The following is a 17,805-nucleotide window of genomic DNA, read 5'->3' as shown; positions in this document are numbered from 1 at the left end:
CACTGGTAACAGTCTGTATAATCCAGTGAATCAGCCGATGAATCAACCTATGTGAATCAGCCAGAATAATTACCCAAATAATGACAAGTAAATAATGTGTATAGTAAAAATAATACAATGTATCTTATTATTATATTTTATTACATTTATATATGAACTATAAGATTGTACTGTGTACAATATCATAGTAGTAGTTTGGCTATTAGTGTATCCATTATTCAGAGATTTTTCTCAACATATTAAAGTATACAAAGATGAAAATGAAAGATTATCTATTGTTGTAGAGTATCTGATATGTAACAAACATGAAAAATAAACATAGAAAATAATTTATTTATAATATTCATGTCTAACTTTCATATATATTCCTTTGAATTTTAAATGAATGTTAATCTGAAAAATACACACAGAATGTATGTTTTATGTATATTAGATGTGCCATAAGTGTCAAAATTGTAAGTGACTATATGACCAAGTCATTCACAAAAATATCTTGGTAATTCTCAAGTATTACAAACAGTACATGCCAAGATTAGTAAGAATGTAGGGGTTTCCAAATGTTTTCTACAATGAGCTGAATGTACACTTGCGTATAAGCATGCCAGCATGTCACTGAATGCAGTTATAGCCCTAAAAATGGCATCTTCTACTTTATTCTCCGTAGGGCTAATGTAAAATGAAGATTATACTCTCAAAAAAAGTAACTTTGACTGAATAGTTTCTTATATGTTTAATACTTTACATGCAGCACAACCATGAGGAACATTAGAACATGTAATATAAAACAACAAATTAATGATTTTTTTTTTGTGGAAAACAAGGAATTGTACACAATACCTCCATTTAATAGGGAATGCATAAATAACTATAGAAATAATTTTAATGTACTTAGATTTTTAGCAATATGAGAATACAAAATAATATGAATTAGAACAGTTGAAAAAAAAATTTGGTACAATATTGGTACAATGTTAACAAAAATTGATGTTTGAATATATTTGCTACACTAAACATCAGACTGAATACAATATCAGTTAAAATTTTTTTTATCATCTATTTTCATATTCATGAGGTATATTTTTTCCAAAAAAAAGTATTAATACTATGTGAATGATGAGTTGAACATTGTCAAGTAAAATGTAGCCATGCTAGATGTGTTTTAAGAAACTACTGTTGTAGTTTCAGCTCAACGGCTGAACCGATTTAGATATATGACCCTGAGTTGGAATCCTTACTAGGAGTTTCATAGACTGTATAAATATAAATATATATGATTAAATCAATTTAAAAAATTAGAAAAAAAATTAACTAAATACATCCTAACCTTCACAGAGGAAGACACCCCCTGCCTTGTGACGATCCCAGTTGCCACACCATCCCCTCTGTTAATAGCCCTGAAGGGCTCTACCAGAGGTCTTCTTTTAGACCCTCTAAACCTGATAACAAAACACAATCATCAGTTTGGGTACTGCCAGGATGCCACTGATGCAAATGCCTCAGCAGACATTTATATCAGTGTATTTACACAACTTACCACCTTCATATGACCTCTCTCTCTCCTTTCATTGTGGTAATATCAAATTAATTGATTCATAGAAGCGCAGTCCACACACCTTCCTTTAATACTAAATACTGTTTACAAAATTGTCACCTACACACTCTTTAATTATCCTATATTAAAGCGCAATGTTTGTCGCCAATGTTTTTTTTTTTGGCAGTCATATTTTTTAATTTGTAATATTTATCACGTGTTTTAACCTTAGCCTAAATTTAACACTTAGAAGCTAAGTATTTAATTATAATTAGTTTCTGAAATTCTCCAGATATCTATTGAACTTTTTGCTAATTTGAAATCCATTAGCAGCTGTATTCCTTGTTTCATGTAGTAGTGATCTTGCTTGTTATATGTCTAGATTGACAGGCCGGGATTTGTAAATTAAAACATTACACAATGGTCTTTTGTTTTTTTAATATAAGGACTCAGATGTCAATATGTTTCAAATCATCATTGCTCCATTAGATATCTGGAGATTTCCAGAATACCATATAAGTGAATCAACTAGAAAAGTTACTCATTTATTTTTTTGGGATGAAAGGAAATGATTTAAACAAAACCAGATTATAAATAGTTTATTAATATTTATAATATTTTTAACATTTATTAATCGTATTGTATGAATTTTTAAACAATATAATTTATAGATGCAAAATGCAGCTCAAGAAAGAAGAAACAAAATCGCTATGAAATTATCCAATGACGAAGCAGATAGAAATGCTAAAGAAGATGCAATATTACAAAAAGCAATTGAAGAAAAGGAAGCTTTGTGAGTTAAGTTATTGGCTTTTAGTACTCATTATATTAACCCATCGGGTTGGTCTAGTGGTTAACACGTCTTCCCAAATCAGCTGATTTGGAAAGTCGAGGGTTACAGCGTTCAAGTCCTAGTAAAGCCAGATATTTTTACATGGATTTGAATACTAGATCGTGGATACTGGTGTTCTTTGGTGGTTGGGTTTCAATTAACCACACATCTCAGGAATGGTCGAACTGAGAGAATGTACAAGACTACACTTCATTTACACTCATACATATCATCCTCATTCATCCTCTGAAGTATTATCTAAAACGGTAGTTACCGGAGGCTAAACAGGAAAAAGAAAGTACTCATTATATTGTTACTGGGTTGGTCTACTGGGGTGAACACATCTTCCCAAATCAACTGATTTGGAAGTCGAGAGTTCCAGCATTCAAGTCCTAGTAGGGGCTGTTACTTTTATACAAATTTGAATACAAGATCATGGATACCGGTTCTTTGGTGGTTGGGTTTCAATTAACCACACATCTCAGGAATGGTCAGACTGAAACTGTACAAGATTACACTTCATTTACACTCATACATATTATCCTCATTCATCCTCTGAAGTTAATACCTGAACAGTAATTCCCAGAGGTTAAACAAGAAAAAGAAACAAAGTATCGGCATAAATTGGTTGGCATTTGTCATTTGCCTATTAAAAATTCATTTTTTAATTTCAGTTAAGATAAATTACACAAAGTTAATTTTTGTATTTAATGCTAACAAAAAATGACAACTCCAGCACTGATGGAATAAATTATTTCACAAAAAATTGTTGAATTTTGTTATTTCCATTATAAATGCCATTTTCAGAGGTAAGGGAGTTGAAATTATTTAACATTGATTTCAATTTCATTACGAGTGAGCAAGCAATACCAGTTGATTATTTTATTGTTCACTCTATTCATCCCTTCAAAAATTTCAAAATAGTAGTGTCAAAATAATCTGCTTAGAGCATTACTGTTAAAATGGCTTGTAACTTGGGTAGGCTATGTTTTTTTTTGTTATAATCTTTGAATACCATATTTTTATTTTTATTTTTATTTAGAATAATTTATGATACTTTTACATTATATTCTGATGTACAATTTATTTAAGTAATCTGTTTTAATGATTTTTTTGTAGCATGAGTAATTAATTAATGCAAAATAAACATTTATTTTGCATTAAACAGTATTTCCATTGCTGTGATTATGTAAAGTTACAAAAATTCCAAATTCAGATGAATATGTTATCAGTCTCAATAGCAATCGTTAAGCAGAAAACAAATTTTCTCTCTCTGTAATTGTTTTAATTATTATTTCTTGATGCATGTTACTCTTGTAAAAAACATATTTGTATCGTTGTTTTAATAAAAAATATTCTATTAGTTATTATTGTAGTGCATAAGTACTCAAATTTAGTACTGGTACACATTTTTATTTAAGAATATTTCCCTGGAGAAAAAGAAAAATGTTATTTTTTAACTAAAAAAAGAGAGGTTGTTAAAATGTTGATGCAACAACTAATTGCATCCATTCTGTTAGTTTTGCTAAAAAATGTTCCATAATTTTAGATAAAGTAGAAGCAAAGAAAAATTATGAAGCCAGGACACATATTTTGCAGAAGCTTTTATTAACATGGTTTAAAAATTATATTACAGTTGTGTTCCAAAACACTGACTCTCCACTTAAAGCACATACTGAGAAATTTCCTAAACAATTTGATAAAACATTTTTAAGTTTCAAAAAATTCTGTAAATGCATGCAGAGAAGTCAGCATTAAATTAGTGAGTGTAACTGAACAACAATTAAATGTTCTTTAGCTTACAAGTAGGGAAAGTAATACTTAGTTAATCCTACTAACTTATCAAATATAAATTCTTTAAATTTACTTAGAGTACAATAACATCCATGGTAAAATACAGTCCATTTGAAAAATTATCGAAAGACAGGATCAGTGTTTTGTTTAGTAATTTTTTTGTGTTAGCAGTCATGACTAAAGGATAAAAATTAATTTATCAATAATTAAAATGATTGTTGAAAAAATAAAGCCATAAAAAATAAAAGGTTGAAAAGTTTGCGTGATATCCATCAATTTAATAATAGAAATATTTTTTTATTAATCATAAAGATGAAAGTTTGCAAGATATTAACTTAATATTAGGAGAAGATTGTTTTTATTAATCTTAAAAGTGAATTGAGAATTAAGTTTGGTTTAGGAATTTCTAGGTAGATTCAATATTTTCTGTAGTTTGTTAGAGGCCATTACATTTTCCTTCTCATTTTTTTTTACAAAAATCTGTTTGTTGTTTTTATCAACTAGCTCTTCGTATAATTATATATATCAGTGGGAGCCTGGAAGTAGAGGTTCAGTGTGTTTTTTTATAATTTCATTAACACAACATTCATACTTTGTATCTTGCTGCTAGTATCCATATTCAGTATTTTATTACCTCAACAGGAATTCTTCTGAGTTAACACTGCCCCATCGCCCCATGAATCACACTGGTTAATTTATTAAATTTCTATAGAAACTGTGAATAAATTCCTGTTTAGAAAGATTGGCTGGCCTACTTTTAAATAGGGACATATGATAGTTGATTAGTCCACCAAAAGTATTAATCCACAAGTATATTAAAATTAATTTGTAACGTAGATGTTTAATTAACTAATTAAACATCTACGTTTAATTAGAATTTAAATTAGAATTTAATTAGAATTTTAATTAGAAATGTTTAATTGAATTAGGTTACATTTACATTGCAACCTAATTCAACTGAATTAAAATGTAAATGTAAGATACTTTAAGACATATGCAATTTGTAAAATTGTTTTTCAGACAGGTGAAGGATGTATATGTACATGTCATATTGTTCTGCTTCCCTTATCTATGTATAGCATTAAAACAGTTAAAAAAAATTGCATTGCATTGGTAAATTACCCATAACAAATCAACAATTTCATCACCATTCTAAATTAAGTTTTATCAACATGATATTAATAATTATTCTATAAAGAAATTATATTTTGTCTTTATAGATTTATTTTAATTTTTGTAGTCTTGTAACATAGTAGTATATAATTTTGCAATGTGCATCATGAAAATGCTAATGTGGAAAAATTTTTTAAAAAAGCAGCAAATGATATTTTTATTTTATTTATTAATAATAAAAATTTATTTTAATGTTATGTTTTTATTAATTCTTATTAATTATTAAACTTATTTATTTATGTTTTGTTGATAAAACATTTTAATATTTTCTTTAAAATGTTTTATAATGTGTGGAATAGACGGTAAAGCCATTTATCAGCTTATAGAAGTTATAGCAAATGTTACAAAATGTATGACTGATAAAACTAAAGCTTTTTATTTTATTAACATTCCCAAAAAAAAAAAATTGGAATACATTGCAAGTACTACTGGGACATCTGAAAGAAGTGGTAGGAGAGTTTAAAAAGAGAGATGTTAATCTCAAAACAACTATGTCACAGACAGGTTTGATAACAATGCCATTTATCATAGAGTAATTAATTTCCATTGATCTGAATAAGCCTTCTTGGCAAAAATTTAAAATTAAAAACTGATGAAATATTTAGTAGTGGCAAAAGTAAATTAACTCTGTTGGCATGAATTACTTTCAGATGCTAAAGAATTCTTTATAATCAGTAAGTACTGAGAAAGTTTACATAAAATATAAAAGTTTAATTATTTACAAAAAATTGCTGAATAGATTGCTGAAGGAAAGACTTCATTGTATTTATTGATGAGACTTAAATTTTAAGTACTATGTTTGACTCACTGCCAATAAAAAGCATATTAATGTTGTAAACAAGAATGTTTGTCAGTTCTATTTTCCAAAGGTGACAGAATAATAATCATCCATGCTAGAGGTGATACATGCTTTATTAAACTGCTTTGCTCTTTGGAAATTAACTTCATTCTCAGGCGACTATCACTCACAGATGAGTCAGAGTATGTTTTCTAACCAGCTGGCAGAATATCTTATTTATAATTTGTTGAAAAATAGTTAATAAGAATCATACCCAATATCCAAAAAGATAAGGCACCAAACTTCTCATCAAACAAAAATTGTATGGTAGATTAGCTAAAGAAAAATAAAATCTTTTTAGGGAAGATATACTAAAAGTGGAACTTCACAAGTTAATCTAATTTAATAAGGAAAATACAACAAATTCAAACTATGTGAATAAACAGCTTACCATCTTATCAATCTAATTTAATAAGGAAAATACAACAAATTCAAACTGTGTGAATAAACAGCTTACCATCTTATCACCTGGACTTGAATCCTACAAAACTCATATAAACAAATTGTTTTTGTTTTCTTTTTTATCATTTTTGTTAAGTTTTATATGTGCAGTAACATTAAATTAAGTTGTTTTAAAATAATTGCTCACTTTTCTCATACAGGAACGAAGCAGATATAAGTAATAAAATAGCTTACAAGGAAAGATTGGTGAATGAGTTAAAAAAAGAAAGGAAAGCATTTTTAGATAGAGAAGAACAACAAAGACTTACAAAGAAAGAAGAAGCAAAATGGAATTTAATGCAAAGATTGAAACAAACAGAAGAAAATGACAAATTTTATAAGAAGAAATTAATAGAAAAAATCAATAAAATGCAAGAAAATAGAGCCATGTGGGATAAACAGTGTGTAAGTATATTTTATTTTACTTTAAATTATACTTTAATCATATGAAAATGAAATTTTTGTAGTAGAAATTACTTAATTTAACAGACATATTGAACATTTTAAATATACTTCTATATAAAAGAAAAAAATTCTGTATAAAAGGACTTTGGTTAAGAGTATTCATTATAAATGAGTGGATATTTTAAGTGGAAGGAAGTATTAGGTATGTGTGAAACAGGAAAAATCTGTTTTATGAACTATCCTATTGTCAAAATAAAAAAAGGATGATACTAAATTGTACGTGATAAGAATATAATGTTAAGTGTTAGTGAATTATAAACTTCTATAGACTACAATTTTAAACTTTCTATATATTTTATGAAAAAATTCATTTCATGAAAATCTTTTTCAACTTTTTTATTTATTCATAACAATGAAATTTTCTTTTAAGAAAGGAATATGTTGTGTAATGATATAAATCCAGGAACTAATATATCGTTTCAGTGATCATAAAGGTTCATTAAATTTGGCTGAAATTCAAAAAAAAGTTTGTAAATTAAATCTCTGCTCTCATTGCAACTAAAAACATTCAGGGGGATACAGTATAATATAGATGAAATGTTTTTTTTTTTTCTGTTTTTCAATACTTTTATTGGATATTATGATAACAATGTTAGTCAGCACTGATGGAATATATCAAATAAAACAATGATAATTATTGAATTATATTATTTATTGAAAGTAGACTGGCCAAATGGTGTATGGGATAGCATATGTTGGCTTCTACATCATTTGATCTCGGGTTCAATATCTGACAAGGTCTGGTATTTTTTCAGCTATTTCAACATAATATTACATTCTCAATGTAATATTCAGTGTCTCAATAAAAATATAAATATAATGGAGTACATTCCACAAAGTCACAGACACTGACTTGCCAAACAGCGTATTCATTTTCAAACTTCATCTCATCTTCCTCTTCTAAACATGCCAAAGCATGTCCCAAGCCATAAAAAAATCTACAATCAATTTTTTTGATAAATTGTTTAAATATGTTGAAAAAACATTAAGGAGCTGAAAACCAAATCTCTAATTACTTATTTGAGGTGATTTTGATTTCGATTTCAACATTGATATCTTGATGTAAATTTACACTTAATTTACTTTCTTTCCATTAATCATATAATTTAAAAACTTAAGTACAAGAGTTATTGAAGTTAAGAAGGTTATATCTTACTCTTCAGTCCTTATTGATGATTATGTTATTACGTTAATAATTTTTGTTAGATACTGATTTCGTTCACATTTTTATTTTGGAGCCTAATCTCTCAGACCATTTTGCTCAAGTGACTGTTTTTAATGCATAAGAAGGTAATTGTTTTAAAAAATCCACAACTTTTAAAATGTAGAAGCTATTCTCAATATAATATTCAGTATCTCAGTGGAGTATATTCCACAAAGTTTAAAGACTCCGATTTGCCAAACAGCACATACATTTCCAAATTTTATATATGGTGATTGTTCAACAAAGTATTTTTGTTTTTTGCATTGTCAGTGTGTAATATAAAGTAAAAATCATTACTTTCAATGAATATACCAACTATAGTTTACTAGTTTTATGTAGATTATGTAATAAATATCAAATGATATTTCATATGTTTATAAAGGCCATGTAAAACTTTGTAACTGATTCGAGAAGTAAAAGCAAGACTAATATCTGACTTATATAAAATGTTTGTTTTGTAAATACATATGCTTTTATTTTACTTTGTATTTACTTTTATTCAGTACCTGTCTATATGAAAAATAGCCTTCAGAGGCTATTGTTCTTCATGAACAATGGTGTTTTGGTCTGCAAAGACCAGATATTCTCAAAAATGATATATTGTCAAGAGAGACTGATTGAATACATATAAATAATTATTAAGTTAAAAAAAACTTTGTAACAACATAATACCATTATTCAAAACTACAATTAAGATTATGTACCATATGATAAAGGATGTTTATTTTATGTAGGGATATTTATTTGATAAAATATCCTTACATAAAAGTACATTCCTAGATAGTAATATTGTTTTTTTCCTGTATAATTTTACTTTATGCTAAATAATCTAATAAAGATGGAATAGAATATTTGATTATTGACTAAAGAGTCAATAGCAACAATAGGCTGATACTCAAAATAGTCACTTTGATGGATGACGTTGAATTTTATGATGTGTGAGAAATGTGGTCTGACTGGCTCTTGAACCTGGAATCTCTAGGCGAAAGGCAGAAATGCTATTATTCTGCCACTATGGCAGAGCAATGTGAATCAGCAATATAAATGGGTTTTCAGCAAATTTCATACAACCCAACATTTCGATTGTAGCAGCATATTGCTGTGTACTGTTACATTAGTAGTACATACCAATAATATTCATCATACAGACACACATGTAAAAATGAATTAAACATTTTATCTGTTATTTATTTATTTATTGATTTAAACATTATTTATTTATTTCAACAGTTGATTTAAAATGTTGGCATATGGCGATATTTATTAGATAAACATTGGCAGTACTGTTTATTTCCTAAATGATTTTATTTACTATTAATGTTAAAAATTTGAAGAAGAAAAACTAAAACAGAAATGTTACCATTAACTAAGTTAAATTTTAAAACATAAACGTATTTTGAATTAACTTCTTGATGATATGAAAGCAAACACCACTTTTTGAGCTGTATTTGGGATTTTGTTAGTTAGAGGTTGATAAAATTTATACCACTGCTGCGCTGGTGTGTAGAATAACCCTCATACCAGGTATAAAGTAATCCAAAGCAAAAATCCAGTCAAAGTTCAGCAGTGTTATGTGGCAAGAGCACATAGATAGATAGCAAGAGTAGTATAGATAGTATAGCAAGAGTAGATTTTAATCTACTCTTATATACATCTATTTTACTTATATATTAATTATTTGAAATTTATTTTTAGTCCACCTAGTGAGTGGTTAACTCATCGAAAATCAGTTGTTTAATAGCTGATTTTTGAAGTCAAAATTTCTGAAGTTCAAGTCCTAGTAAAGTTAGTTGCTTTTATAAAGATCTGAATACTAGACAGTGAATACTGATATACTTTGGTGGTCAGTGAATACCAATATACTTTGGTAGTTGTGGCTCAATTAACCATATTCCTCAGGAATGGTCAGTCTGAGTCCGTACAAGACTACATCTCATTTACATATCATACTTATTATACTCATCTCATTCGGTCATGGAGAGGATGGTTGCTTATTGTTCACTAGTTGAACACATTGCAATACACACATTAGGAAAATAAAATAAAGTAAAAAAAATGTTAGTTCAGTATATTTATTTGTAATGTAATTACTATTATTCTTACCATGAATGTAACTTTTTAACTAGTTTTAACTTGGAATACAGATGAATGAAATAATTGAGTGGAAAATGTGAGAATTTAGAATTGTGAACTTGAGACAATAGGCTCAGAAAGTAATGGTGTTAATTGTCTCTCTGAATGCACAAATCATGTAATGTTTTGTTTCCAGTATTTGTATTTGACATTTTTAATTATTTCAAATAAAAATTGTATGTTTTTTTAGTTTAATTTACTTATAACTACTGCATTTTTTATTCCTTTACTTAATGTAGTTGTAAGTCTAATTTTTTACATTTTTAAAGAACAACCTATATATTTTTGGAGTGCATTAGAACAGAAATAAGGCAAATATGAAAAGGAGCTTATTTAAAATAACACTTGCTGAATAATTTTATTTGAAGGTTTTCAAAAAAATAATTTTCTAGAATCTTTTCTATTAAATACTATAATTATATATTTAAAATTTGAATCACTTCGATTTTTTACTAAAATATGGAATAAATCTTGTGAAAGTTATTAAAACTGTTCAAAAACTTTAATATGCGACGGTTGTCTGAAAAGTTTTGAGACTGACATAGAAAGACGCATTTTTACTGTCAAATATAGTTTTATTTTTCAATAATGTCTCCTTTCGAATGAATACACTTTTTCCAGCGATGCTCTAACCCGCTTTAACCCTTCCAAATAGTAGCTGGCATCTTTTTCCGCACAATAGGCGTTTACGTATGTGATAACCTCCTCGTCCGACGAAAATCTCTTTCCTCCAAGCAAAATTTTAAGGTTAGGTAACAAGAAAAAGTAGCTTAGGGCCAGATCTGGAGAATATGGAGAGTGGTCAACCAACTCAAAGTGCAATTCGTGTATATTAGCCATGGCGACCGTCGAAGTGTGAGCAGACGCATTGTCCTGATAGTAAAGCACTATCTTCTTTTTCAAATGTGGTCGTTTTTTTTTTGCAATTTCTGCCGTTAGCTTGTCAAGTAATGATGCGTAATACTGTCCCGTTATTATTTTACCTTTTAGAAGATAATCAATAAATAAAATTCCGTTACTATCCCAAAAAAACAGTCGCCATCACCTTCCTGACCGATGTTAACGTCTTCGCCTTTTTCGGAGCAGGTTCACCCTTTGCAGTCCTCTGTTTTGACTGTTGTTTCATCTCAGGAGTATAGTGTTGGGATCCACGTTTCATCTGCAGTTATGAATGGACACAAAAAATCTAACCAGTTTTGCTTAAACTGCTCCAGCAGGGCCGTGGAAATTTACATTCGAATAAGTTTTTGGTCCAAAGTGAGCAAACGCGGCACCCAACACACGGATAGCTCATGTATATCCAATTCTTCAGTTAATATATGACACGTTCTTTCGATATGCCCATAGCCTCTGTTATCTTTCTCTCTCTCTCTCTCTCTAGCCGTAATTAATCGATTGTTCAGTACCATTTGATAAAATTTTTCGAAGATATCGGTGGTGGTTGCAGTTTTTGGCTCATCATCAACCAAGCTGGCACGACCATGTTTAAATTCAGCTGCCCATCTTTTCACTGTGGCAAATGATGGGACAGAGTCACCGTAAACAGCGTCCAACTCGGTTTTAATTTTCACAGGCGTGTATTGCCTTTCAAATGCAAGTATTTAATCACAGCACGATATTCGATTTTCTCAAAAACACTCACAGTACTTACTCAAACGATTATCAAGCAATAACTGATCGTCCAAAGTGGCTGAAAATTTAGTGAGTACCTTTCAACGCATGCGCGAATACATTCTCTAACTTTTGTTAACGAGTGCTGGCATCTACATGTGGGCTCAAAAATTTTCAGACAACCCTCGTGTGTGTGTGTGTGTGTGTGTGTGTGTGTGTGTGTGTGTGTGTGTGTGTGTGTGTGTAAAGGTACTCATTAAATTTTCAGCCATTTTGGACAAAATTACTGTGAGTGTTTTTAAGTGAAGTGAAGGAATTTAAGCTAAAATTAACTTTATGCTTCAATATTTATTATACCATTAAAGTTATTTTTACTTATTTCTTAAGAAATAATTATTACATTTATCTGATTATAGGAGGAGAGAGCAATTGCAGCTTCAGAAGAAAGAGAACAAGACTACAATGCTGTAAAACGTGCTGTTCAGTGGTGGGAAGATGAAGATAAAGAATTTTTAGCTTATGCTGATAGAGTATTGGAGGATAGCAAGAAAAAAGGCCGTCCTCTTCTACCTATTCTCAAACAAGTTGAGGTATCAATGCTTTGTTTATAATACATCAAGAGTAATAAACTATATAATGAAATATAATAGTTTTATAAAATTTTTCTTTTTAATTCTCATAATCTAAACAGTTAATTAATTATTAAAGATCTCTAAAAAAAAGTTATAAATATTTTTTTTTTTTACTTCATTTTGGATATTATTTGGCTTAATTAATAATTTGTAATTGCAGCTCTGGTTTGTAGTCAGTGGTGTAATGTTAAATATAATCCATAATGTAGAGCTAAAGAAAAAATTAATTTTACATTATTTGATGCATTCTTCATTCCTTTTTTTTCTAAGCCAATCCCTCAGTTTTAATACACCCATTCCGTAATACATTCTCAATTATCTGTTTCATATATTTTAAATATATAGATTACATGAACTATTGTATTAGTTAAAATACATTTTATGTTAAATAAAATTATAGATGCTATTATTGTTACTGTAATAAAATTTAATTGATGCAAATCTTTCTCAAATGGAGTAGGAAAATTAATCTATAGAAAAAGCAATTTCTCCGTCCTTAGAAAATATTTAAAATAATATTGCTGTAAAAAAACTCTTTTCTTGTGATCTCTATTAATTGTTTGATTTAGTTCTGCTCTTATTACTAAAGAAAAAAGCAGATAATTTATAGAATATCCCAGGAGGTATTATCTAAATTTAAGGAACTGCCTCAGGACATCTAAATAAATAAAAAAATCTTCCAGGCAAAATCTTCTATCTCACTTCATTATCCTTCTGTCTATCATTTTGCATTTTTTAATAAAAATTTATATCTTAAGAATGTGGATTGAGAAATCTAAATGAAATTTGGGTACATGTACCTACATCTACAAAATAAGTTTAAAAATTCAAGAAACAAATGATACCTCATTTGTTCAAATCTGTCTATTTATGCTAAAATTGTTTAAGTAGCTCGCAATAATTATGCAGTCACACAATTTTATGTCTGTTTTCACTTCCTTCACTAATTGGATTAAAAATAATTAATAATATTTTTTTTATTATTAGTAATAATAAAACAGATACAAAGATGTCATTCTGCATAATTTTTATGATTTACTTTAACAATTTCAGCCATATTTCAGCTGTTTTTAAACTGATTTGAACAAATGAAATGTCATTTTGTTTACGAGAGGTTTAACATTTTACCTAATAAAACATGATTCTGTAAACCTAATATTTATGGAGCTCTTAATGATGAAAAAATTAATGACCACCATTTTGAAATTTTCTATGAGCTTTTTTATTTTGATGTCCTGAATTAGTTCCCTAAGTTTGATCAACAGCTTTCAGGATATTCTGAATAAATATTAATTAAAAACATAAACCTTTCCAACATTAAACTTAAAATCAAAAACTTACTTAAAAACATTTTTAGTTGCTTTTGCTCCTGATATGTTTTTTAGGCAGACACTTATTAAATGTGTTTGAAAAGATGTGATTTGAATTGTATGTATTTGGTGTAATGTTTTTATAATGTAAAACAATGATATAAGTGAACAGACATAATTAATATCACTCACACACCTCTTGACCCCATTTTTATTAAATGTCTAATTACAGCAGTAATATATAAAAAAATTGACACAGGTGAGAACAGCAGCACCTATTGAACACGGTAGCAAAGATGACCAAAAACATTTTGAACTAAGTTTTTAAAAATATTCTGTTGTATAATTTGATTTGAATTGTTGTTAAAATTTTGAATTAATATCATTGCTGACTATCATTTAAAAACATAGCAACTTTATAATAATCTCATATCATTTATTGTTTCCTTTTTTGCTAATGATCTTACTATAATTACTTCCAAATTACACGTGAGTACATGTATTTTTCCCTTTACCATCCACTGGATAGTATTTATCAAATTAATTAACAGAATTAGAAAATTTTGCTTTAATTTGAGGTGAGGTTGAGTAGTTGCAAATTATTCAGTTTATTTAATTATTCAAAATATTATTAACTGAATAATTTGTAACTACTTAACTTCAAACACGGATAAAACTGTTGTAATATACTTTTTGGATAAATTTACTTACTATTGGTAACTGCAATGATAGTATTCACATCGATAAAAATATTAATATTTCTGTTACTTAAAGTGTAAAATATTTGGGAATCATTTAGATTATAAATTCTATTGTCATGATCAGATTCATTTTTCCCACAAGATCAAAAAATACTGTTTTAAAATGGTGATGTTTGTTATTATAAATGATTATAACACTTTAAAATATTTTTATTAAAATATGCTGTTATATGCTGTTGGAGGAGCTCATCCAATTAGTTTTCTGGATAAAAAAAAATGGAGGTAGTGAGGTAATTGTTAGGTGTTGGAAAGTATGATACAGATAAATAAAAACAAAAAATTCTGACACTCATGAATTTGTATTATTTACGTATGCGCTATCTTAGTCAAAAAAGAAATTGTCATTAATTCTTAAAAAATAATAATATCCATTAATAACAAACCAAACAACATAATTGTTTATGTATTAATGTATCACTTTGGTCTTGGAGAGTCTCATTATGCTTTTATTGATTTTTTAATAAATTGTCATTAAAATGAAAAATTCTAATCAATTTAATTATGTAATTTTGCATTTTGTGATTTTTCTGATCAAGGTCTTCCCTTGATAATTGCAATAAAATGTTGAAATAATTCCTTTAGTTACCTATGAAGTTACAAATGGATAGCTTATCTACCCATAACTGACATTTTCTACTTAATATATTATTGTGAATTAATTTGAATAATTTATTTAAATTTACTATTATGGGAAATTTTTGAAATTATAAGTAAGGTGTTAGATGGTTTTTGATTAATCTGTGTGAACTCTCTTTATGAGAGAAGTAAAACATATTTTATTCAATTGACTTTAACTTATTTGTAATGTAAATTAGTTTTAAAACAATGAAAAAATAATTACTTATGTTCAAACTAATTATTTACTTGATCTTAGATTTTAGTAAACTTGTTGATATTTTCATTGCTGTTTTTTTTTTCAGATATACAAAAAGGAAAATAACCTCATTCGACCTCTTCCACAACATGAGATATGGAAGTCACACATACCTATTAATTCAGTTACAAAACAAACACAAACATCTAATATTCCTGAGAAAAGTAAAAATTCTCAAACTCTTATTAAACCAATCGATAATACTAACCTTAATACTCATGACCAAGGAAAGAGGAACATTGTAAGAAAGCCATCACTTGGATTTAAACAACATACAAAGAAACCTGTTGAACCTTGGCCTAAATGTAATGAAGTATGTATTCTACCTCCAAAAAATAGGAATGGTATTCAAAATTCACAAAAATAATAGCTTCCTTCAGTAATTAAAAATAAAGTTCAAATATTGATTACGGTTTTGGTTAAAGCATTTTATTAAAAAAAGAAACTTATGAACCAGTGTTTTGTGGTGAAAGTTTTTTACTATATGGAAAAGAATGTTTTATATCATGCACATTTTAATGTATTTTAGAATTATATGAATTGTGTTAAGTTTTTTCATTGTTCTGATTCAGTAAATTCCAAGTTATTAAATATAACATTATATTTTTAAATTTATTGTTAATGTAATACACATTATTAATTTTTTTTAGATACTAATTCACTCTTTTCATTTGCACTTTATATTATAATTATACAATGTACATGTGAATGAATTTGTAATTAAGCATCATAATAGTATGTAATAATTATTGATAACGTACATGTGATACTAATATGTACCAGAGACATAATGCCAGATAGAGACGTATGAAGCAAAAATAGCTAAGACCTAGCATTCACTGATTTTTTATTATACAACATACTTTTTTTTCATTAAAATCAAATTTTTTGAAATACATGAAAGAATCTCTCCTAACATTATTTGTAAAATATGTTTCACTGTATTCAAATTTTTAACAACTAATCTGTTATGAACAATTGAAAGATAGACAGTCATATACATCATAATGCCGCTACAAAAGTTAAGGCATAATAATGACTTAAAAATTACAGAGTGCTTATAGAATTTCTTTTATCATCTTTAATCTTTAAAACATAAATACATTATTACCAGTTGTATGAAGCCTTGTCAATGGTTGGTAAGTTTTTTTTTATTGTCATGGTAGTGATTGGACTGAATGTTAAATCTGATAAGTTGAAACAAGAACTGTACTACCAATGCAATATTTTAAAATTTATTTTAAGTATATAATTTTGTTTGTACATAATAAAATATTTTTGTGAAAAATTTGTTCAGTTGTTATTACTGTTGGCTTCCTTATCTATAAAATTAAGATTCGAAAGAAACCGCAAGCGGCTCGCGCAGCTGCAACACACCGCGGCCTTGTGAGTCGCTTCCGCGTATCGGATGGTTTCCGAGCCTGCCGTACTGGTGGTCGCCTGCGCGTTATACCTATTGCTCTTTTGACAAGGGAACGCAAGGCGGTTTACAAGAGGCGACGAGCAGACCAAGACCGGGTCACCATCGCCAAGGAGGAACGGACTCGCACGTTTCTCGCATGGCAGGAGATCTATGATCAAGAAACCAGAAGACGATGGACCGCAAAGCTTATACCCCCGGTCAGACTGTGGACGGAGCTGGGACGTGGAGAGATAGAATTCTACGTAACCCAGTTTTTAATGGGTCACGAGTCCTTCCGCGCTTATCTCCATGTCAGAGGGGAAGCGCCTTCCCCCGACTGCCTCTATTGCCCCGGTATACGAGACGACGCCGTGCACACCTTTTCAAATGTACTCGGTGGACGGCAGATCGAGGAGTACTCAGCTCCTACAACATGGTTGCAATGATGCTCCATGACCTGAGCAGCTAGGATAGTGTTTCTCGATTCGTCGGCAGCATTCTCCAGACCAAGAAGGGTGACCTGAATAGTCGTGAAAATTATGTAGCGGCTTCTCAGGCTAGGATAGGAGGACACGTCCTGAATTAATATTTTAAACGGTTCCGGGTCGAGTTTTGGTAGAAAGTGGAGTGGTTTTAGTTGGTAGTCTGCTTACGGTGAATGGATAATTCAGTGGGAGCCCGACACTCCGTGCGTCAATGCATTTCCACCTTCCCGCAAATTTCCACCTTTCTCGGCCTCTGGCCCTATACACCACGAAGATTCGTCAAACGCATGAAAAGGTTTGTTTCCATTACCTTATCCAA

General features: G+C 29.0%; 1 protein-coding gene across 2 annotated transcripts in view; it reads left to right on the top strand.

Annotated features, from left to right (window-relative positions):
- LOC142318205 (uncharacterized) overlaps positions 1–16,838 on the top strand; it is a 75,596-nt gene extending 58,758 nt beyond the window's left edge. For both annotated transcript variants that reach the window (XM_075354766.1, XM_075354767.1), the window contains 4 exons: positions 2,203–2,324; positions 6,771–7,014; positions 12,439–12,612; positions 15,646–16,838. In XM_075354766.1, the coding sequence (XP_075210881.1) occupies positions 2,203–2,324; positions 6,771–7,014; positions 12,439–12,612; positions 15,646–15,966 (861 nt within the window). In that variant the 3' untranslated portion in view covers positions 15,967–16,838. The remainder of the gene's footprint in view (positions 1–2,202; positions 2,325–6,770; positions 7,015–12,438; positions 12,613–15,645) is intronic.
- Positions 16,839–17,805: the final 967 nt, after the last annotated feature.

The sequence above is a fragment of the Lycorma delicatula genome, chromosome 1 (genome assembly GCF_047948215.1).
Source record: "Lycorma delicatula isolate Av1 chromosome 1, ASM4794821v1, whole genome shotgun sequence".
In the NCBI taxonomy this organism is placed as follows: domain Eukaryota; kingdom Metazoa; phylum Arthropoda; class Insecta; order Hemiptera; family Fulgoridae; genus Lycorma; species Lycorma delicatula.
This window is presented reverse-complemented; position numbering and strand designations above follow the sequence as displayed.